General features: G+C 34.6%; 6 protein-coding genes across 6 annotated transcripts; 5 read left to right on the top strand and 1 right to left on the bottom strand.

Annotated features, from left to right (window-relative positions):
* The first annotated feature begins 1 nt into the window (after position 1).
* Positions 2 to 4,861, top strand: LOC126914691 (zinc finger imprinted 3-like). The gene is made up of 2 exons (XM_050718978.1): positions 2 to 738; positions 1,100 to 4,861. Exon 2 carries the CDS (start codon positions 1,161 to 1,163, stop codon positions 2,688 to 2,690), a length of 1,530 nt encoding a protein of 509 aa, XP_050574935.1. The 5' UTR covers positions 2 to 738; positions 1,100 to 1,160; the 3' UTR covers positions 2,691 to 4,861.
* Positions 4,862 to 5,145: 284 nt separating this feature from the next.
* LOC126914728 (gastrula zinc finger protein XlCGF7.1-like) lies at positions 5,146 to 7,422 on the top strand. Its single transcript, XM_050719099.1, has 2 exons — positions 5,146 to 5,173; positions 5,492 to 7,422. Exon 2 carries the CDS (start codon positions 5,601 to 5,603, stop codon positions 6,513 to 6,515), a length of 915 nt encoding a protein of 304 aa, XP_050575056.1. The 5' UTR covers positions 5,146 to 5,173; positions 5,492 to 5,600; the 3' UTR covers positions 6,516 to 7,422.
* Positions 7,423 to 8,012: 590 nt separating this feature from the next.
* On the top strand, positions 8,013 to 8,966 carry LOC126914251 (gastrula zinc finger protein XlCGF7.1-like). The gene has a single exon (XM_050717898.1). It carries the CDS (start codon positions 8,013 to 8,015, stop codon positions 8,964 to 8,966), a length of 954 nt encoding a protein of 317 aa, XP_050573855.1.
* A 2,709-nt stretch (positions 8,967 to 11,675) lies between these two features.
* LOC126914778 (gastrula zinc finger protein XlCGF62.1-like) lies at positions 11,676 to 16,190 on the top strand. Its single transcript, XM_050719191.1, has 4 exons — positions 11,676 to 11,727; positions 11,862 to 11,948; positions 12,305 to 12,703; positions 13,299 to 16,190. Exons 3-4 carry the CDS (start codon positions 12,450 to 12,452, stop codon positions 13,816 to 13,818), a joined length of 774 nt encoding a protein of 257 aa, XP_050575148.1. The 5' UTR covers positions 11,676 to 11,727; positions 11,862 to 11,948; positions 12,305 to 12,449; the 3' UTR covers positions 13,819 to 16,190.
* Positions 16,191 to 16,457: 267 nt separating this feature from the next.
* LOC126914810 (F-box only protein 39-like) lies at positions 16,458 to 21,862 on the bottom strand. The gene is made up of 7 exons (XM_050719235.1): positions 21,524 to 21,862; positions 20,544 to 20,776; positions 19,705 to 19,869; positions 18,730 to 18,956; positions 17,580 to 17,738; positions 16,784 to 16,948; positions 16,458 to 16,665 (listed from the first exon to the last, which is right to left on the bottom strand). Exons 1-7 carry the CDS (start codon positions 21,713 to 21,715, stop codon positions 16,514 to 16,516), a joined length of 1,293 nt encoding a protein of 430 aa, XP_050575192.1. The 5' UTR covers positions 21,716 to 21,862; the 3' UTR covers positions 16,458 to 16,513.
* An 854-nt stretch (positions 21,863 to 22,716) lies between these two features.
* On the top strand, positions 22,717 to 23,661 carry LOC126914794 (GSK3-beta interaction protein). The gene has a single exon (XM_050719213.1). It carries the CDS (start codon positions 23,150 to 23,152, stop codon positions 23,504 to 23,506), a length of 357 nt encoding a protein of 118 aa, XP_050575170.1. The 5' UTR covers positions 22,717 to 23,149; the 3' UTR covers positions 23,507 to 23,661.
* The last annotated feature ends 142 nt before the right edge of the window (positions 23,662 to 23,803 follow it).

Genomic DNA, 23,803 nt, shown 5'->3' on the forward strand with positions numbered 1-23,803 from the left:
AAAACTGTGTATTAGATTTAACAAAGATTTTATGGGCTTCATTATTTCACCGGGAATTACGTCGAAGATTGACATCTTGAAGAAGTTGGTGAAGAAGCGAAGAAACCTGTGTTATCCGGAAGCTGTGTTTTAGATTTAACCAAGATTTTATAATTTTACTTTTCTTCTTCTTTTATCGAGAATTGCACTTATTTCGAAGAAATGTCTCGAAAACTGATCTTGTTTTGTCAGCGAATAAGATTTAAGAGATTTACCACTGTTCAACGGTTTGATAATTTCTTACGAATGTTCTTTACTGAAAGTTGTATATCGAAGTTTCTGGAAAATTGTATGTATCGCACGATTTTTAACGTAGATCATATTGAAAAGAAAAAATGCCTAGCTTTAAGTTTTTAAGGCGATCTCGACTTTTTATGGAATTCAATCGTGTTCCTAATAGAGGATCTTATTACTCGACTGCGAAGTTTTACGCAAATTTATATTTTTACGCACACTTAATTTATATTTCGACGAACTAGAAGAAAAATAGAACTTAAACAGAATTTTGTTCTACCTATTAAATATTACAACAAATACTCTATCTCGGATATTTTATGTATTATTATTGTACATACTTTTTTTCTATAAAATTACCCATTAGTGCATAAAAATCCGCTATAACTACTATATAAAACGCTCAAGATTTTTATTGTATTTTCTTACGTATTCTGCAACGTATCTCCACGTACCCGAAATAAAGTAAATATAATCTCCCCACTGACGACACGTATCGATTGTCGATTAATCCTCTCATGCTCTGCTTTACTCTGATCTCACTCTCTAACATTCTTCGCGACTAATCTCCGAGTAGTACCTAGGCCAAACTGCAAAAACCTCTTTTTTTAAGTTTAATTATCTCTTTTACAAGCGATCTAACCCAAACCTTTTATCAACGTTTTAAAAGTAACAAACACGTGATGAACCTTTTAATCCGCGGGAAATTTGGCATACACTGCCATAAACGATAAGAATGAATGAACGAAACGCTTTTCAAAAGCTTGCAGTCCAACAAGCGACCGAGGTAGCCCGTTAATAACGCCACTGATGGATGATGTTTCAGGTACGAGCTCGACCACCTCAACTCGCGCGGTATCTTTATCTACGACAAGGAATCGGTCGTGATGAAAAAATGGCAAATCCTGGAGTTCGACGGGAAGCCGTACTACGCGTTTGTACCTGAAGACGACACGCCACTAGCTGACGAAGATATTCCCGAACAGATAGACGAGATAGGACACGAGAATGAAAAACAGGACCTCGTCAAAGTCGAATGTCTTTACAACGAAGATGAACTACAGTACGATTCGACGGACGAAAAATTATACGAGGATGAAGATCTTTTAAACAGAAGTACAGAGCAGAGGGAAGAAGAAGATGTGAAACCGATAATCCTAAACGGCACGATTGACGAAGAGAACGATAAAACGATTGGAGATATTTATCAGGTTAAAGTTCAGGGTAGTATGGTCACTATAGAGAAGCTGACATCCGGTGATATTGAGGCGAAGGAAGTGGTGGAGTATCAAGAAGTGGAACACGAGGAGCAAGAGGAGCAAGAGGTACAAGAAGTGTATAACGATCAAGAGCAGTTGGAACAGATAGATCAAGTAGATCCGGATGATCCAGATCAGATAGAACAGGTGGAATACTTGGAGGAAGAGATCTTGGAAATGCCAAATAATCATGTGACACCAACGAAGACGCGTAGGAAAATTTCCAGAAGTCCGGGCAGTGCACTGAAATGCAAACTTTGCTCGGAGATGTTCAGCTCGGCTATTTCGTTCAGGAAACATGTGGCATGGACGCACAAGAAGAAGGTGTGCATACAGGAAGATGGTGCGTATATCTGCGCAGTTTGCGATTACAGGACTCTTAAAAAGAGTCTTTTCGCGGCTCACTTGGAAAGGAAGCACGAAACTTGGTCCAGGAAACGACCCAATAACATGTTATTCCCTTGCGCTGCCTGTGGCTTCGTGTGCAGATCGAAGCACTCGTTGCAATCGCACTTTATTAGAAAACACACCGATCGATACGAGCATCAGTGCAAGTTTTGCCCAAAGAAGTTCAAAGTGAAAGGCGACCTGACCAACCACATACGGTTCCATCATAAAGAAAAACCGATTAACTGTCCCGTGTGTGGAAAACTATGTCAGAATACTGGCTCTCTTTACGTACACCAGAAATGGGCACATTTTAAACCTAAGTACGAGTGTCATATATGCAAACGACGCATGGTCACACAGGAAAATCTCGACCAACATCTGCTAACGCAGCACGAGAAAAGGGAGAAGATAGTATGCGCCGAATGCGGAAAAACGTTCACCAAAAAAGATTCTTTTAAAAGGCACATGGCAGTGCACACAGGGTGCAAGCCACATTCCTGTCTAATCTGCAATAAACCATTCGCGAGGAGGTCTCAGCTGCGTCAACATTTGCTCATCCACACTGGGAAGAGGCCTTTCGTCTGCGACATTTGCGGAAAAGCGTTCACGCAGAAGCCTGGTCTGATCTGTCATAGGAAAACTCATCCTGGACCTCATCCTCCTTTACCTGTGATGCCAATTGCGGATATCGTGAAAGAGTTTACCGAAGGTTACGTACAGGAGATAAGCGCACGCGAAAACGAGGAGAGGATCGAGGAGGAAGCGTAGAATTGTTCCAAATTTGTTGATCTTTCGATTTAAGCAAGCGTTTCCTTTGATACTTAATAAACAAACGTTTCGGTCGCTAGGAAGATGGTGCGATTCTGTTGAATTTCGCATATCGAGACAAATATTGCATAAGAGAATTTTGGTTTTAAATGATGAAATATTAGACAAATCCGATCATAGACGGTCGTGGAATGTACGACGAAGTTTTCGTTTCTGCTCGTCGTTGAAGGATAAATTGCAAGTACGTTAATTAATTGCACATTTTCTAGCGAATATTCGTTATATTATCGATAAATTAGCGTTGGTGATTCTGTAGTAATACTCGTGTTTCTACGAATTATATCGCGTTTCTTTGGAACCTAGAAAAATATTAGTATATTTCAAATATTAAGATAATCTTAATGCAGGATATCTGTGATTCTTGATTTCCTTGTAATTCTTTGATATTCATACTACAATTTAAAATTATGATTTTTTGGCAGAGTAATTATTACAATAAACATTGTCTATAACTACTCTTCTTATTCGTGGATTATAAAATTTGTAAATTTTCGAATATGATTATCGATAACTAACCCTGTATCATAATCGTTACTTCAGCGATTTATGAAAACGTAAAGATTTGTCAAACACTTTCATTCCCATATATTATTAACCTTTCGTTGCGCCCTATCCTGTTCTTTATTAACACCGTGGTACTTTTGGGTACATATTCCTCATCCCGAAATTTTTTTCATCTCCTTGATTTTTAAAAATTCAAAGTTGACGAATAGTCGAAACGGACAGATTTTTTTATACAATATATAATTTTTTATATAAATTTTATATAATAGCAATTTGAACACTGTCGAGACATTCGAACGAAAGTGAAATATTGTCTGCATCTAAAAGGACTGAAAGGAGGGTTAATATTATTAATGAAAAAATCAGTACAGAGTTATTTGTATAAGTTGTACAAAATTGTAATCATTGTTTACGATCAACTGTATGCTTCAACAACGAGTAAGAGCAATATTTTCTCGCCCTGATTGTTCGACCCGATTGGTCGAAACAACTGCAAGGTGCGAATGATAGAATGCCAGAATACTTTGTACACCACCGAGATTGGAAGATTAAAGACACTAGATCGATTAATAATTATTTTTAGACGTATCGCGTGTAACTATAAGTATAGAGATGTAAGATGTATAATATAATAACAGTCTTGTAAATTGAAAATTTACGTGAACGAAAATGAAACGAGAAACGAAAGAGTATAAGATTCCTTTCTAAGTTTTCCTTTCAGTTTATTAAAAAGTCTAGAAGTCAGTCTTAATCGGCTTCTAATCATCAATATCATACTATATTTTAACTTAATTTTTAGTTGAACGGATATTTAATTGATTCAATTATTTGAGAAAAATTATAACTCGTATTATTATTATTTGCATAAATATGCAATAACAAAATAAACGTTTCTTGAGCTGGGTGTAAGAGAAATCGCATACTAATTACGTAACATCCTTTAAAACGTTAAATTTCCAATTAGCGAGCAGATAAAATGGCGTTGTTTCGTCATTAACAATATCGAATAAAATTAAAAACTAACTACGCAAGAAGCGCTAGTTTCCTTTTGTTAATTATAATATGCTATGATTACGCAGAATTATAGCTTCCGTTATTTCAATACAGTGTGATAAATCGGTCAAATAAAAAAAGAGACTCGATCATGTTCTATCTCATCAAAAGCTTTTTTCTTACGCATCGTATTAAGAACGAAGATATTTCACAATTCCTCGATGAACATCCTCGTGTTGTTTTAATGTATATTATGAACCTTCGGTCGTCATTCACGCGAAATCGTTGATACGTTCGCGTTGTGATATGTCTTAATGACACTAATTCTATTCGCGAGAGCTAGTCCTCCTAAGAATAACTGTAATATAACGTAACATGGTAATATGCTCCGTTTCACTCTATATGTAAATGGAGTAACGTCCCTGCCCTCGCCGACCAGGTTGCTAGTAATTGTTCAAGGGACAAACGTAAAATCCGTGAGAGAAAGGAAGCTCGCGCGGTAGAAAGCACGTCTACGACGGCTATTTTTCTAAAAATCAATAGCTTAGTCTAATACTTAAAGATACTTATGCGCTGTGTATAGCTTTGAGTTTGAAATAAATATTTTTACTGAACCTGATCTCTTCGACTATCCCCATAATAACGTTGGACGAGAAAAAAGAAATAAGCTTGGATGAAGAAAAACTGTTATATCGTTTGACGTCCTTATATCTAACAATTAACGATATTACGTAAAGTTTATAATATTGCGTTTTATACGTAAAATCTATCAAAGCAGAGAAGAGAGTAAAAATATGGTATTCAAGTATACAAGATAAGTATATCTGATGTATTAAACGATCGCGTTGAAACGGTGAAATAATTTATATTATTTTTATACGTTTCCAGGCTACGACTGTTCTGGATCGCATTAGAAGAGCGAGAAGGTATGACGAATACAGATACTAGAATTATCTTCTAAGATTTTTATTTTTATAAAGAATATTCACAGAAAATTACGTTTAGGTTTCAGCGATTACTAAATCAATAAAATATGGTTGCTAAATATATAACACGTTTGAAAATAATGTTTCAGTGAAAACAATATATTCCAAAAATAAATAAGTTTTCAGAACGTATACATTTCTTAATTTACTTGGAAGAAAATATAATTTCAGAATTTTTAACGATAAGTTTCTAGCCATACGATACCCTACGGTTTCCTAGACCAAAGATAACACGATCTGCTTCATTTTCTGTTTTAGAATTTTGGATCCTTTGAGCGAAGAATTCAAGACCGACTCGCAGGCTCACTTACCGTTAGAGCTCCCCGAGGTATACGAGAATTGGATCGACAAAGAAAACTTCGAGATCATGTCCGCTAGCCAAGAGGAAACCGCAATATCTCTTCAAAACAATCCCGGCCAACGATCCAAAAAGAAAACCTTGACTCGTCTAGAATGCGACCACTGTCGACGAAAGTTCTTGAAGAAGAGTAACTTGGCAGAGCATTTGAAGAAACACAGACACAAATGTTCTGACTGTCCGAAGACTTTTAGACTTCGCCGATACCTAGCTTCTCACATAGAGAAGATCCATCGACGTCAAGTGTACGATTGCAGTGTTTGCGAATACAAAAGCAATAACAAGGGAACACTGAAGAATCACTACATTCGTCTACACACGACTAATTACAATTTCGCTTGCGACACTTGTGGCAAACAATTCAAGATAAAGAAAGCATTGAACCATCACGTGAAACAAAATCATAGCGACGCGCCACCAATAGTGTGCGACGTTTGTGGCCACTTCAGCAAGAATCTTCATGCTCTCAAGGCTCATATGAAGTACAGACACTATAAGCCTGAGTTTATCTGCAGAATCTGCAGAAGGGGGATGACGACTCAAGAGAATTTGGAGCAACACTTAACCTGGCACGAGACCAGGGAAAAGGTACTCTGCCCCACGTGTGGAAAGAGATTTCGAGGTCGGGATTTGGACTCTCATATGCGAGTGCATACAGGAGTCAAGCCTTTTCCTTGTCCTGTTTGTGGAAAGACATTCAGAAGGCAGACTGCCCAAGAGCAGCATGTTCTCATTCATACAGGAAAGAGACCGTATGTTTGCGATATCTGTGGGCAGGCGTTTGCTCAGAAACCTGGGCTGATTTGCCATAGGAAGCGCCATCCTGGACCTCTGCCTCCATTGCCTGTCGTATCCATCAAGAATATCGTCACGGAGTTCACTAAGGAATATACTATGAAGAATACGATTATTAAAATTGAATAAATGGGTAATTCAAATGAGCGAGGTTGTAAGAGGTTTGGGATTGATGTAAAGAAAAGCTGTAAATAACTACGTTAAATCATTCAGGGTTACACGATGAAATAATACGCAAAAAATGCGTACATCAGCATCGTTGGAATTATAGCAAGTCGGAAGCACGCAATAAATCTCTATGATTTAAAGAAATTATAGCTTATCATAGTATCACAAATGCTCAATTTCTTTAAATTTCAGGAAATTATAGATCTAGGGTCCAGGTGCAATATTGCAATCCTTCCTCGCAAACAGTATTCGTACAAAAGCAGAATTTTACAAAGCAAGTTGAATAACAAAAAATCGTAAATGGATTGAATTTTACTGGTCCTTAATGAGTTAATAGGATAGCGAATGGATTATTGAAGAGTTCATCGATACGTCTGAAAAATCTATTTTTGTTTCGAAGAAATATATATAATTTGAATATTGTACCGGCGTACTTCACTCTTTTCATATATTTCATGTCGCTGATTGTTGGATGTTATCGAATAAGCGAGGAATTTTATTCGTTTTGTTTTATTTGTGTATAGAGCTTGAATTTACCTATTAATTCACGGTTTCTACGAATTTTTCACTATAAAACAGTGCATTTGTAATTTTACAAATTAAGCGTAACGTACAATTTTACGGCATTTTTTTATAAGAAACTTTAATATTGCTTTTTAAACTACCATTTTTGGATTGGCATTTTTGTACTCAAAACGAGTATTTGGGTTTTATAAATACTTTTAAGATTTTTAAACAATACAGTTGTTTCTATCGTTCCTTTATTGATGAAATATGAATTTTTATATTTTAAAAATGTTTTCTACGAATGTTGTTTGTATTTCTTACTGTATTCCAAACTTTTTAATAAAACTGTGGTTAAATAAAACTTGTTAATTATAAATATCATAGTATACTTCCCATAATATTATTTCATATTGAGAAAAATTTTAAGGAAAAAGTAAGTATGCAAAAATTTCCATTATAACAAATAAATATTTTTATCTTCGAACAACATATGATAGAAAGAAAACTGACGAATTTTCATCAAAAATACTTCGAAAATACTTTGCATTGAAATTCATATCGTGAGAAATCGATCGGTATGATGAAAATTACACATTAATTACGATTGAACTACCTACAAAATACCTATCTTAGTATACACAAAATATTCCATTGCTTCATATAAAGATCTCTGCTCCTACACAAAAATATTTCTAATCGAAACTTCGTGAAACGTTCATCTGCTAAATATGTTTCAAGTAAGTAAGCTCTCCATATAGCAGCATTGTCAAAACCACCCTGTAGATACCAAAACCTAACAACTTTACTTCAATCTGTTTTAGTTCTCCTGCACTGGACCCTCTTAATGGTAGCGACACGAATCCTCTGGAAGAACCTTGTTTCATCAAAATAGAAAACTCGTACTCTTTGGCAAAAACGGAACGAAGGCGACAAAGGGAAAGGATTAGAAAAATGAACTTAAAAATTCGCACTATAACATCCGTAGATTGTACAACGAAAAAGTTGAAAATCGAACCAAGTCGAAGCAACAAAATTGAAGCAACAATCTCGAAAAAACAAACTGAACCTCTATTGGAGTGTGACTTCTGTGGCAAACAGTTCAACCGGAAGTCGTTTCTAGCGTCGCACATGAAGCAACACAGACATCGCTGTAAAACTTGCAACCAAACATTCGGGCTAAGAAAAGACTTGAAACAGCACTCGGAGCAAGTTCATGGTCCTGTACTATATCCGTGCAGTATCTGTGAATATAAAAGCAACAACAGGTGGACACTGAAGGATCATTTCATTCGAAAGCACACCAGCAGGTTCGACTATTCGTGTGCAGTCTGTGGAAAACAATTCAAGATCAAGAACGACATGGTGCAGCACGCGAAGCAAATGCATAGCAACGCATCTCCAATTATTTGCACAGTTTGCGGTCACGCATGCAAGAGCGTGCCTTCCTTGAAGTCTCACATGAAATACAAGCACTACAAGACTGCGTACCAGTGTAATTTGTGCAAACGTTGTATGACGACGCAGAAAAACCTGGAGCAACATCTGTTGTGGCACAAGAGGAAGGAGAAAGTGGTTTGCCAAACTTGTGGCAAGACTTTTGGTCAAAAGAGGGATCTGGACCTTCATTTGAGGATCCACGAAGGTATCAGGCCGTTCTCTTGCCCGGTTTGTGGCAAGAAGTTCCCGAGAAGAACTGCTCAGGAGCAACATATTTTGATACACACGGGTCAAAGACCGTATACTTGTGATATTTGTGGACAGAAGTTTGCGCAAAAACCGGGACTGATCTGTCACAGGAAGCGACATCCTGGACCTCTGCCACAGCTCCCTGTGATCTCCGTTAGAAAGATCATCGCGGATTTTACTCAGGGACTGAACGATGCCGCGATGGAGAAGAAGAATTAGGTGAAGTGAGTGGAGTAACTGGGACGTTCGTGTGTTTTTGAACTTTGTGAATCTGTTCTTGTGGTTTTGAAGTTTATGTTGTCTGGTGTTTCTAAGCGTAAATAGTGTTAATTTTCTGTTATTTCTAGGTATAATGTAACTTGTTTTGATATTGACCATCATTACGCCTAGACTGTGAATGTCTATGAAATTTGTAAATGTAATGAAAAATTTACAAAGAAATTTATTCCATGTGTTAAATATTATGATGATTATTTTACTTTAAATATTTTACATATAAAGATATATGTGCAAAAGCATATCGTGTATGTATTGTATACATTTTGTAGATTTTTACATTCTTAAATTTCCCAAAAATGCAGCAACATCCGCAATCTAATAGTAATGGTACTTATAACGACTGAGTAGTGTAACTTGATTCTCGTTATGTTTGTATCCTTATATTTATTAAAATTCAACGAAGATAAGGAAAAAAAATATGCTTTTCCTTTTTCTTTTAAATAGTAAATCTATTGACAAGTAGCAAAATATTTTATTTGCCTCTGAGAGTATTTTAATTTTATTAGAAAGATATAGTTTACATTTAGAAGCTACAGACGATATAAGTTTCTAAAGCATTAGTGTTAGATCGAAAGACAGTTATATAAGGGTAAAACGATCAATTAAAGTTTATATTGCGTCGAATAAGGTGTTATAGAGAAATTTTCACGAGACATTGTTTCAGAGGAAATTTAATTATTCGTTGTTTATTTTGTTAATATTCATAGCACAGTTTGTGTTAGATAATTTGACATTTAAAGTACTTCGTTCACAATGCAGACTTCAGTCTGTTTGTGCTCTACGTTGCGTACGAGCAACATTGTATTCTTAAATGTTATTAAGTGAGTAAACAATAAGTGTATTTGTTTATAGTAAATTTGTATACATTATAACTATGTCTTCCTTACAAGAAAAAAAACCAGAGCAAATTTATTTGTATTATGGATAATTACGAAAAAGTTCTTTTTCCACGATTTAAACAATATTTGGTTACGAAAGGGTTTATTATAATTACATATTAAAACCATACTGTTCCTCAGATCATCTTGAATATTTATCACCTATAACTTAAAAATCAAATTGAAAAATTAAGACGTAAAAAAGTTTTGTAATTTTGAGGCGAAAACGTTCCACAAAGAATCAACATTAAAAAAACATTATCTTCAACGAAAAAAATGAATAATTCTCCGAGACTTAAATATTAAACGAATATTAATCACATGTATTTATACGTTACAAAACTTTTGTAACAGAAAGTGTATGAAACTTTATGTACATTTAATAATTGGTTATAAAACACTTAAAAACGATACGCATACATATCGTCTATTATTTCTTTTAATAAATTCCTACTTCAACTTACTAAAATTTGATTTTCTTAAAATAATATTCACATTTCATTTCTACAAAATGAACAATTTTTCATATGTATAACGTGTACGAGATTCTCATAAAATGTCATTGCACACCATCGAATATCGGTAGGTATATAGTAAAACTTAACGAAGAACAACAAAAATCATCGCAGAAGAACATTCATTCTAAACAAATAAGTACCATAATAATTCCACGTAGTTGCACATTTATTCCTTCATTATCTAAATTACTTCGTGCACTTCATCGTTGTTTCTGTTTCAGATCGCGAAGAGCAATTTCTCGAGCAATTCACGAATGCATCAAATGTGGAGCCTGCTTCTGTCACATGAGGAAGCTGGTAGAACATCTGAAGAACCTCCATGGTATCGACAGAGCCTTCAGCTGTGACGAGTGCGGCAAAACATTCAGAAGTCCCATGAACATAGCTCGTCACAAATTAATTCACACTGGTTTCAAAAGATTTGCTTGCGACTTATGTGACTATAGATCAAACCAAAAGTCAAACCTCGAGAGCCATCGTCGAAGACACACCAAAGACTATTCCTTTAAATGCGAACAATGTGAAAAAGGCTTCTTCCTGAGAACAGAATACTTAGAACATATAAATGTTCATACTAGGAAGCAATTGTACAAATGTGATCACTGTAGCAAGTCATACCCTTACAAGAAGAACCTGACAAATCACTTAAGAACGCATCATGCGAATGTCTCGCAGTTAGAATTAAGAAATGACGTGACAAAGAAGCACGTGTGCACAATTTGCCTGGAGGGTTTCACGCGAAAATTGTTCTTGGAAAGGCACTTGAAGCAACGACACGGTTTGTACGAGAAAATGAAGCATTTATGCGATCTATGCGGGGCAGTGTTGTCTTCCAAGAGGAGGTTGATGGTGCATAGGCGGGGCCACGTTAACGAGAAGATCGTAAAATGCGATTTATGCGACAAGCAGTTCTCTAGCAAAGAAAACCTCGCTGTTCATCGGCGAGTGCACACTGGGGAGAAACCGTACGGTTGCTCGCAGTGTGGAAGAAGGTTTACACAGAGGACTTCTTTGATATTACATCTTAGGTACCATTCCGGGGAAAGACCGTATCAATGCGCGGATTGTGGGAAGGGATTCGTTTCTGCGAGTTTCCTGAAGAAACATCGAAAGATTCATGAGAAAACTACGCAGCTCGAAACTTAATTGCGAACGAGATCGTCTAATAAAGAGATACGTGTGTGAGTTCGTAATTCTTTTTATTACCAATGAAATTTGTTCGTTTTTAATAAAAGGATGATGATTGATACGAATAGAATCTTGTATTTTATTGAAAATTGTACGAGATGGTGATGGTGGATTTAGGTACGCGCATTTACAAAAGCATCGGAAGCTTCGTATTTTAATGTATGAATTTCAGTGTTGATTCTAATTATGAAACCATACATGATGCTTTCTGTAAATGTGTAGCTTTGTCAATGAAGGTTCCCTCATTCCAGCCACTGGGACAACGATCACGACGTGCTTAGCAGCTGCGAAGATTTCCGAATCAAGAACGAGGATATTCTTCTCGATCCTGGACAAAAGTGAGTTTTGTTAGATATTTTTTATGATCAGGATTAAGTAAAATAGTTTACGTTCTTACGCGTACATATATAAATTTCACACAATCATTTTGACTACACGCAAGCAATTCAAATTGAAATAAAGGTTCATACACACAAATTCGAATAAAATCCATTTAAAAGACAAGAATCTTTTCCGATGACTTATTACAAAATTGGCCTCTAAGTAATTTCCTTAAACGTAAAGAGGAAAGAAATAACAATTGAATGATCATCAATTTTGATAAAATTCCTTGATGAATAAGAATAAATTAGAAAATGGAACGATTTTCAATGATCCCACGGAGACAATTTCGATTCTAAACTAAACCTTTCAGGTTCGAGGGGAACGAGAAAGTCTGCGACCTTTGTCAAGAAAAATTCCACTTCGTAACCAGATTAGTAGCTCATCTGAGGATCGTTCACGGTATCCATAGACCCTTCAAATGTGTCACGTGTGGGAAGACATATCCGCAGCAGTTTATGCTGAACGCCCATGTGAAAAAATCTCACACTCCTAAAACGATTTCCTGCACTGAATGCAGTTTCATGGGGGTGAATGCGACTGATGTGGAAAGACATACGAAACGACATCATCGAGAAATGAAGTTCACCTGTGAAATCTGTAGCGAGAACTTCGTAGACAAGGATTCTTTGATGACACACACAACTATGCATAACTTTATGCAGTTTCAACAATGTAACGCTTGTGGTACTACGTTCAACGATGCGTACAGGTATGATAATATTGTCCTATGACTTCATTCTAATATACAATCATTTTAATTGATAGTCACGCGAAGGCAATGCTATGGCGAGAATATATAAAGGCTACACATAGAGGATACGACAAGTTTATGTTGCAAGTCACTTGATGATTAATTAATTATGATTAGTCGAGAAAAGAGAAATATATTTATCTTAATTATAGATGATAAACTGAAAAAGTTTAATATAAAACCAAAAGAATAGCTAATCTCACGGTAATCGATATTTGCAAATTATATAAAAATAGATAGATAGCAAAAATATGCATTTGAAACTATAGTTGATAATGTATCTATTGAATTTTAAAATTACTTTAGAAAAGACAAATGTGACTTATCGTGTTTCTCTCTTGTACCCTTCAGGACCCTTGTGCCAAATTCTCAACAAATCTAACTCTTCTCGAATTACGAAACACGTCATATATCTCAATACTTTAAATCATTAAAAGAATTTCGCAAAATCCTAATCTTTCAATTAATTAAATTAGAAAATGTTAGAAAATCTCAATCTTTCGATTATCATGTAGAAAATTTCACAAAATCCCAATCTCTCAAATTAACGTAGCCTAAAGGAACACAACCGTTTGTACCACTACGATCCAACAACGTTGATTCAAGAGAAGCTCGAAGCTGACAGTCCGCAGAACACCACGGAGCACAAATGCGACGTCTGTGGGAAGGTTTACAAGTACAAATCGGTCTTGAAGCAACACAAAGTGAAAGCTCATGGTGATATGCCAAATTACGAAAGACGCCGATATTTATGCGCTCTTTGCGGGAAAGAATTAAAAACCGCAAAAGGCCTCGAAATTCACAATCGATCGCACACCGGCGAAAAGCCTTATACCTGCGAAGTGTGTGGCAAGTGTTTCGCCTGTGAAACATTGCTCAGGACTCATAATGTCACACACACTGGCGAGAGAAAGTATTCTTGCGATCAGTGTGGCAAAGCTTTCACGCAGAGATCCACGTTGGTCGTGCATAAACGTTATCATACCGGCGAACGACCGTATGTTTGTCCTCGATGTGGTAAAGGTTTCGTCACCAGGACTGTCCTGAACACTCACATGAAATCCTGTCGTTGAAGCCGACCAGACGATTATTCGATATGTGAGAAACATGTTTGAGACAGAATAGGGGCTTCCGGTTTTGTTGGAAAGAATACGGTGCTCAAGGTAAGACTGGGACTATTTCTACAACTTTTATAAGGCGAAAGTGTCATTCTAATTATATATATTGCAAAGCAATAAGTATTAAGACTACTAGGTATTGGTACTTAATATCTGCTGATATTTATGATGCATTTGAATGTTTTTCTAGTTATCTTATTTTAAATTATTTGCCTCATTTGCGTCATTTGTGTTTCGTAATGTAGAGCAAAATAAGACTCTTTGACTTTCTCGATAAATGTTATGCGTAAGTGTCCTATTCGAGAATTTTAGCTTTACTTAAGGCTCATTTTTATTCCGTATTTACGATGTTAAAAAGATGGTATTTTTTCTAGTTTAAATGCCAGCAATTTGAAATTACAGTTATTCAAGATTGAGTCTTGAAGATGTTCCTCAAACAGCTTACGTGAGAAAAGCCATTGTTCAAACATAAAATCGAAAATGTTTTCGTATATTGTTTTTAAACTCGAAATTGTATATAAATGTACAACGATGTAAAAATCTCGTAGTATATGTATTACTTGAATTACTACAAGTATCATACATATTTACACACACGGTGTTTAAATGTTCAAAATCGATTTTAATAGACCCAGTCTTAAATTGAAATATTTTAATTCCAAGATAACACGAATGGGGGTTGCAGTATTAATTAGACAGAAAAGAAAAGAAACTACGTTAGATGTTGAAAAGTCATAGTTCACAAGGAACTTTAAAAGAACTCATAGAAAATAAAAATCAGTGCATGACAATAAATAATAAAAGAATCCAATATGATAGCGTCTAAGCGTACAGGAAACAAATCTGCGATCCCTAAAATATTAAATTCAATTTTGAAACTGTGTCAGGTATTCTGTCAATAATAATAGCCGACATGTATCGTATTCCCGTTGTTTCTTATTTCTACTCATCGAGCAGATTGACACAGCTCGATCGTTTAATACTGGGAAACCCTTGTGCAATTTATGACCCTTGAGGTACTTTTAGAAAACTCTCGTGAAATCAGGCCACCGCTTAAGGATATAGTCACCATTCACCTCAAGCGGATTAGCATCGAAATCGATCGCTTTTAAAGAAGGCAGCTTTTATCGTAGGTTCTTCTTATCGATGTAATTTACGTATATGTATATGCGTTCTCTTCTTTTATGTAAAAATTATGAAGACGAATTTTCTCGAAACAACGAAAATAACGATACGAATGATATTTGTATTTCTTAAGAAATTTTTACTCTTTTTAAGAGATGCTACTCTTAAGAAAATCTTAGAAACTTTTCTTTATAGATACATACACGTGTGTTTTTTAATGTGCAGAGTTAGCAAATACTTGGAATCTCTGCAACCATAAAGCCGTCCTTGATGCTAGTATTAAGGTGTAACAAGCCGTTTTTAATCTAGTTGCAGTAGCAAAAGTATCGCGCTATATCGTGGATGTAAAGTATGTCAATCGAAGATCACAGGGAAAAATATGAAAGATCCTTTTTTTTTTCTTTTTTTACAGGAGAACAATTTTCGAATTTAAGACTACTGCAAAAGGATATATTACACATCACTAGATCTCATTTTATTTTGTTTTAGTGTTAAATATGTATTTTTGTTACATATCTAAGTGTTTGAAAAATATATTTCCTTTCAACCACCGAGCACGATTTAAAAATCGGCTAAAATGGATTTGTCATATTTTTTCTTGCCTCCTCGATTAACATCATGCAAGGTACGATTTTACGATGATTGTAAGAAAAATATTTTCTTCTTCGATAGTAGAACTCGTAGAATTCATACTTAAAAGAAACACTTGGTTTAATCGATCGGAAGTAAATCATATAACAATCGATTTTTATCAATCGAAAAACAATAAAAATTCTTCAGCTATTAGATACTCTGTTGTTCGATAAGAATATAATCCAACTAAAAATCGACGACTTACTCATCGATTATTAGTTGTACAAAAAAAGACCATCATGAAATTATGTGATATATTTAACATCGATTTAAACTTGTACTTTTTTATACACGTTTTTTAAATATTTTTTATACATGTGTTGATTACGATCATTCATGTTGTACAAACAACGAGACAATTTCTCCTAAATCCTCTTTATTGAAAGCTCTGGAATAATGCTAGCGAATACGAATTTTTTATTATTATTGACTGCTTCTAGATATTTCTATAAATTGTTACTGCCAGACTCTTTCACAATGTCATATTTATTATTAAATTAACTCACCTGATAATACTGTCAATGATTTTGTATCGACAATAATAAAGCGAAAAGAATGATTTCACAACAGCTTAAGTTTATTATTCGATTCTCTGTTTCAGTTATTATTTAATAATTAATAATCCTTCAACATTGAAAGATTCAATAGTGTAGCACATATTATTTTACATAATAATGAAAGGTAAATTTAGTAATGAAAAGGAATTTATGTGTATTGTAAAAATATTTAACAAACGACAAATGTCTATCGAAATAAATGCCAAAGATCAAAATAGAATCAAAAAGGACAAAAAGAATGAATCGCAGATAGAAGGCATTGTTTTATTTTTTGGCTATAATAATCAGAGACATGAGTGGGACAGATACCGGTGGACAGGTGGGAAATTAACATTTTAATAGAATACCAAAACCGAGGCTGGATCTTCGATACGAAAATCTACTCCTTGTTCCATCATTTTGTGATCGTAATGGTAGTTTATGTCGTTCAATATGGCACGATTTCGGGCATTAACATTACGTGGCTTCACGTGGATCGTACGAAAAACTATTTTATTTTTTTTTTTAAAGATGAATAATATTTTAATGCTGTGTTAACTCTTAAATGAAAATATATGATTTTAAAATTGAGATTGATTCTATTGAATAAATGTTTGGGTTCTTACGCGTCTTGCTTTCAGCTTGAAGCTGACAGATGTCCCGCAGGGTATCAAGACTTCTTATTATACCGTCGTACTGTAATCTCGTTAGATGTTTACAACGCATCAGCATGGAGACCAGCAAATCGTCGAGCATTTCACGATTGTTTCTGAGTTGTAACATTACTTCGGCTGTAACGATACGACCATTAATCGTAATTATTCTTATAACAAACAAATATCATATAAAATCGATTAATTTTTTTCTGGAATCCTTAATTTCCTAATTCAGATTGAAAAATTGCAGTAATAAAATTTAATGAAATTTACTAAGATATTTAATTTAATCGTTTATTTAATTTAGTAGATATTTAATTCGATTTAATAAAATATAATTAAATTATGGACGTTTATGCAAATTCATATTTCTGCAAATATAATTAAGGAAATAATCACTGAGCCTTATAAACCACCTTGTATCTACATTTTCATATATTTTATATGTCATACGCTCTTTTGCATCTTCAAATTTTCAACACATGCATAAACATTCACGATTTAGTTGTAATCGTTCTATTTTTAATAAGAGAGCTGCTGAACGATACTTTTGACATTTTCAAACCATTAAACACAGAAACAGTGGTTCGTTTCAATAATGTGTAGAGTTACACAATTGGAAGGGAACAATGGCCAAAGTACCGAGATTCAGCGAGCTTTATTGCGACAGTTATCGCGTCAAGAAATAGACCATGCGAGATCCGCATGAGGAAACGTCTCGTGGACAGTGTTCAAAGCGTGTAGGATTTGGAAGAATTTATAATACCGAGCGTGTTGGTATAATGGGTAATAAGCAGCCCGACGGTGCTTCTGAAATTGCGAGATCTACTCTGATCCCACACGTGACCGCTGAACATTTGAAACCTAGCCAATGGCACACTGGGCAGCAGGAAGTAGCACATATCTTCGTAATGGGATATGTTAACTGAAAATCAAACTTAACAAGCTAAATTATGCATAGGATCACTCATTCTCGTCGATACATTGAGCGATTCTTTTAACATGATTTGTGTCTACATCATTTAAGCATTTAATTATTTTTCAGAGCCGATCTTACCGATTCTTTTCCATTAAATATCGTTTTGCTATAGAAATCTTTGTGCTTTCTAATATTTTATTTACATCTGATATTCAATTCATTTTTACTTTTTACCATATCAATCGTCATTCTCTAGTAATGCAACAGACTATCGATTTATTATCGGAACATCTATTACTGGAACGAGCAATTATCAAAAAATTGATTAGCAGAAAATTCGTGAACGATCTCTTGTAAGGAAGATAGAAGAATAACAATATAAATATAAAAGACTGTTTGATTTTTAATTAAAAAAAAACTTTTGTTCTTATACAATATTCACGTTTATAAAATATTTCGAGATAAATGATCTTCTCTCGGCTAAAAACATATAGCGATTTCATTATCTGAACAGCGTGTGATTAATTTAAATAATCAAGATTCTATTGTATTTTATTTACTTTTCACGCGGAACTCATTAACAAAATACATTTTCAAAGTCGAAATTTCTATAATAGCTAATTGAATTAATTTAAAAATCTGATATTGGCTGCTTGATCGATCATTCATGTAAAGAAATCAATTCTAGGAATTTTCTTCGCGATCGTATCAGAAAATCATAAGAATCGCTTAATACGAATAAAAGCATATAAAATATGGACGACGAAATGTTTTAAGAAAACTTCAATAGCTAGGTAGAGTGGCGTAAAAGCAATCATCTATTTTTAAATTGAATTTCTCAAGCATAGTTGTACTTGATTTTAAATTGCTCGAAGCACAATGGAAGCCTTCGCAAATTACAAAACGTAATAACCGTGAAGCACCAGCTCGATATTGCCTCGACGTAGGCGGAAGGAAATCAATGATTACTTTTACGTCACTCTGTATCATATTGTACCTATAGTATAAGACACTGTGAGCTCAGGGCATACAAGCACTAAATTGTGCCAGGCTGTGTCAGTGATCGTGTGATGTCTGGAATCCGAATCTCTCACTGATATATGCAATGTCTTCAACACTCTTGGTGCTGCATTGGTCAATGCGTTTAGAGTTTGGTCAGATAGAGCTGGATAATCGAGCCTGAGTATCGTCAACGCACGAAATCGGCCCAACAGACGCAGATATCTGTAAAATTTGGTTTATGACGAAGATTATATTTGTCAAAGTTGATGTTTTCTGTAATCATTTCGAAAATAGTAATAGTGTAACAGTATGACTCAAGACAATGTTTATGTATCAAGGTAAAGATAAGATCGCCGAATTGTTAGAATTTTTCTGATAACAATGAGATATACTGAGATATAGGAGCTTATTAGAAATAGAATGAGATTAGCCATTTTTAATACTATCAGAGTGACAAGGAAAGAACACTTAAAGTTTGTCGTGGAAATTTTATAAATTTATAATAGTATAGATATATATTGTTTTATCGGAATATCACGATTAATTTTTCTTATAAAATAACACGTCGACGTGATTACAGTTGATAACAACAATAAAGAAAATAATGATATTTTTAAATATTATTCACAAGGTATAAAAATTCATGACTTCATTCAATACAGTACTACGATGTAATTGACGTGGCACTGTCAGAAATTGTGTAATATAATAAATATCTGTGTTAATCACTTTAAATTGAGACTAAGAAAATAATATGTCTCAAGGCAACTTTTATCTTAACTTCTTAGAAAGAAACTGGGTTCGAAGAAAATTTCATTTCGAAGAGATGAATGATATCAGAGTATCTTTTTATACTTTCTGGAAAAAACAATAATCGACAAGGATCATTTCTGTTATGAAACTTTCAATTCCTTTGAATAAAATAATAATTGCAAAGACATAGGTCGATCGATGGAGCTACTTCACATGCCTTGGATTGCTATGGGGCGCCTGCCATTCCCGAAACGCACCCCGAAGATCTAAATATGCCAGGTGCTCGGTCGACCCTTTGGAAGCACTTGCGAGAAGTCGCAACACGTCGCTCACTCCTAGAGTCGCATTCAGCAGGCTTAGCGTTTCCAGATTGTGCTGACAGCTACGTACGCAAATGTTGATTACGTTAGTGAGGATCGATTAAGAAAAGTTGAGCAACCATGGCAATGGTTAGTGTAACATGGCAATGGTGCATCAGAACTTAAATAATGAATAAACCCAGCTTAGAGCGTGAAAAAGGTATGTTTCAAATTTATGTAAATTAATCTTTTGTAGGTAAATATACCGTTTCACGGTGCATAGACAAATTGGATTATTTATGTCCAAGAAAACTGTTCTTTTTTACTCTCCTAAGCTCTCATCGAATACAGTAAAAATTCAATAAAAACAAATAAGGAATTAAGAATAAGAATGGAATGTTGCAGTTTGCTTACGGAAGTTTACAATTATATTAATTCGAGTAGATTTTATAGAATAAAATCTGTCAGGCTTCTAAGAAATGAAGAAACAATCTTTCTATAAATAGGAAAGTAATTACGGTCTTTTGGAAATTTTTAAATTCTTTTTGTTCCATAATATTTCATTTTTGAAAGATGCGACATTGAATCTTTGTTTTCTGCAGAAAAACAATTCTTATACCTAGTAGGTGATTTATTTTTAGTATCTGTCTCTGTCGCAATTAGAGATCGACTTTTTCATAATTGGAATTAGTTATAGCTACGAAGTAGAATCGGCAGCTTTCTGATTAAATTCTCAGATGCAAGGCTGATTAATTACCCTAAAAAGTTTGCAAGAGCATACAACAGTTTGCTTCTATTTCCCCATTTACAAATGAAGATCCAATCGGTGAGTATCAGTTTCTTCAATTGGACGTTCTTGGCTCGTACAATCGTAAGAAAGTCAGCGCCTGCCTCAGCTTGAATATTACGAGTTATGCGAGCTTCTCTTGGCAAGAGATACGGTCGTGACCAGGCGAGTTCTAAACTTCGCATATGCTGTCCATATTGTGCCTAAGTAAAACGTAATTATCATCGAATTTCGATAGATTAGATGCGATAAAACAAATTTCGTAATCGTATTTTTCTGTACATCTGATTTTAGTACCGCTGTCAATTCCTTTTAGGGTAAAAAAAATGTCGGATATGCAAATATAACTAAAAATTGTTATCGTCTTATCAAAAATAATCTTTGTCTGTATTTTTAATTCTGTTTAACCCTTTCTAGGTGGATTTTCCTCTTAATTATGAATACAACAACATAATAATAAATAGAGCCTATAATACACTAAAATTTGAAAAAATGAATAGAATTTTTTAATTTATTAATTCATTTAATTTTATATTATAATTAACGCAATTACCAAAATGATCAAAATAACCAATGTGTAATTTCTCATAGAAATTTTGTAAATTCACAACGATCCATTTTTGTGGATTTGAATGATTATTTTTGCAAAATATACGCATAGGAAATCGTTCTTCTCCTTGCATTACATACTTTCTCATTTACGATAGAATCCTATGTTGCAAAAGATGTCAATGATTCCGAAAAGAATTAAGACAATTTAACGGTCATTTTGAAAGTCTCATTAATTATTTGAAATGTATTGTTTCGTTAATTTTGAAAGGATTAAACACGGACGATTATTCTTCAAAAAACTCAAAATTTCAATTTCACACGTTTCATTAACGAATCATGTGACTGTAGTATAAGAGAATGGATATTAAATATTTTATTTTTCGCAAATGTTTGCGTACGGCTAATTCTCCCGCCAAAGGGAAGTCACCACGCAGATCACGGTCGATGAAGACTGTGATGGAACGCCAAAGAACTGGCGATGAAAGTGCACGGTTCCATGGCCGACAGACGTGTGCAACATTGGCACGGTCTCCATGACCGAGGTGACTGAATATCTGCGTCAGTATCAGCTCCGGCAGCTGATCCCACATCTCCCAGTATCAGCTTGGCCCGTCTTCATCGCTACGTAGCTGGGGCAGCTGTCGCAACCTCGTCAAGTTCTCTTGTCCTGCTTCGCGATATCGATTCGATCGTCATTGAAAATTGTACAATCGATTAAGTCGAATTCATGAGATACTAAACGCTTGAATTTACATTCAAATAGATCTCGATTGTTATTAAAAATCGTACGATCAGTTGAATCAAATTCGCGTGATATGAAACGCTTGAATTTGCATTCAAATTGAACTTGATTATTTTTAAAAATCGTGAGATCCATTTATTGAGTGAAATACACGAAACATTAAATGGTTGAATTCGAGTTCAAATCAAATTAGATTGTTATTAAGCGCTTGAATTAGCATTTAAATTGATCATCTATTTTCAATAAATTTTGATTTAAAGTTGCTTGGAATTATGAAAGGAGAAAAAATGATAAAGAAAGTGTAGTAATATATATTTTAATAATCATAGAAATATTATGTGACCATGTTGCCGAGGTCCTCGATGCAGAATATAATAAGAGATATGACCAGTCCCAATTGAACTTTGCATTCTATAGATGAAATTAATAAATGTACGTGAGCTTCGTTACAATGATATCACGTTTCTTTTGTAGCTATTGAGCAACTGCTAAACGAGAACATTGAACAAGGATAAAATTCTTTTCTTGTTGCTACCTTATATTTTTTTAATTTATCAAAACTTGGAATTTTAGAAAGCTGTCTTAAAAAGCGATTAATAGCTTACCACTTTGACATAATTGAATTGAATTGAATTAAAAAATTTTTAATACTTGCTAGCGCTCTGCTCCTAGATCAACAGGAACATAATAACTTTATGTAAGATCGAGGATCGTCTAAATCGTTACTGAATTAATGTTTTATCTGCTCCATAGAATAATAAATTTTCCCGCTTATTCGTTCAATGATGCGATAAATTTAGTATCAGAGAACGTCATGAGATGGCGTTGCGATAAGCGAGAAGTTGCATACGCAGTATGATTCATAATTAGTACAGGTTTATAGTGCATTCGGTGCACATGTACCGAGAAATATGTGGGATTGAATGTACAACATAAATTTACAACTACGCAGTGTCAAGGTCTAAACTGATGACAAATCGTAGTCATTGTCGTCACTGAAAAGCGATATTATATATTCCTTAAGAGAGAAATAAGTTCGTCAAATAGTTACATAATCGTATAATCTTGGTCTTTGACCCTCGGTTCTCGGTTCTAACCTGTCCACGTGCTGTCTTATTGTTAGCACGAATAAGACGAACTTCATTCAATGTAACGAATTGTGAATTTGTTCCAACATTGACGAAACATTGATTAGTAACGTTGAACTATAATATCGTCAGTTTGTTTAGAATATTACATGCGTCCGTAAAAAGACGACTATTGACGCTGTTAAAACGCGAGAATGAAGGAAGAGGTGAATAACAAAGAGCTGGACAAGGATCACTGGAAACTTGAGGCGCAAACCATTATCAACGACGTAAAACAGCATGTAACGGACATCAAAATATCAGAAAAATTACGAAATAACAATCATTTCCTCTACTTAAATTTGATTACATTAGAGGGCTTGAAGTTTTGCATAGAACTATCAAGTGCTGGTTTTACCATCGTTGGTAACGAACACGACGACACATCAAAGAGAGAAAGCGAGCACTACGAAACGCCCTACAGCTTGTTGAATTTCGTTAGCCCGCAATATAGAGATTCCTTTGGGAATTCACTTGTTCATAAGCTTAAACAATTAAGTAACTCACAGTGAACAAATTTAATCATAATTTTTTAATAGTGAAATGAAATACAGTTAAATATAGATGAAAATAAAGTGCTAATTCCAATTGTTTGAATACACACACATATACACATCTTTCAACAATAAGCGTTTGAAATCCAAAATAAATTATGATTCTCGTCAAATGTGTTTTCTCTTCGCACTGCATTCATTCAATCCGAATCTAGCCGAAGATATCCAAGTGCACGGTAATTTGCAAGAACAGTGTCGTACTCGATACATAATACCAAATCTTGGAACTTCCTTTTGACATTATATGCGCATACA

This window comes from Bombus affinis, chromosome 3, assembly GCF_024516045.1.
Source record: "Bombus affinis isolate iyBomAffi1 chromosome 3, iyBomAffi1.2, whole genome shotgun sequence".
NCBI lineage: Eukaryota > Metazoa > Arthropoda > Insecta > Hymenoptera > Apidae > Bombus > Bombus affinis.

Bases quoted from the DNA above. Each gene is read 5' to 3' on its own strand.
- LOC126914691 (XM_050718978.1), top strand. From the start codon at position 1,161: ATGAAAAAATGGCAAATCCTGGAGTTCGACGGGAAGCCGTACTACGCG.
- LOC126914728 (XM_050719099.1), top strand. From the start codon at position 5,601: ATGTCCGCTAGCCAAGAGGAAACCGCAATATCTCTTCAAAACAATCCC.
- LOC126914251 (XM_050717898.1), top strand. From the start codon at position 8,013: ATGAACTTAAAAATTCGCACTATAACATCCGTAGATTGTACAACGAAA.
- LOC126914778 (XM_050719191.1), top strand. From the start codon at position 12,450: ATGCTGAACGCCCATGTGAAAAAATCTCACACTCCTAAAACGATTTCC. The intron at 12,704-13,298 runs GTATGATAATAT...AAATTAACGTAG, and splicing joins ACGTTCAACGATGCGTACAG to CCTAAAGGAACACAACCGTT.
- LOC126914810 (XM_050719235.1), bottom strand. From the start codon at position 21,715: ATGTGGGATCAGCTGCCGGAGCTGATACTGACGCAGATATTCAGTCAC. The intron at 19,870-20,543 runs GTAATTAATCAG...TTGCGTACGTAG, and splicing joins GCTCTTGCAAACTTTTTAGG to CTGTCAGCACAATCTGGAAA. The intron at 16,666-16,783 runs GTAAGAACCCAA...AAAATAAAATAG, and splicing joins TCAAGCTGAAAGCAAGACGC to TTTTTCGTACGATCCACGTG.
- LOC126914794 (XM_050719213.1), top strand. From the start codon at position 23,150: ATGAAGGAAGAGGTGAATAACAAAGAGCTGGACAAGGATCACTGGAAA.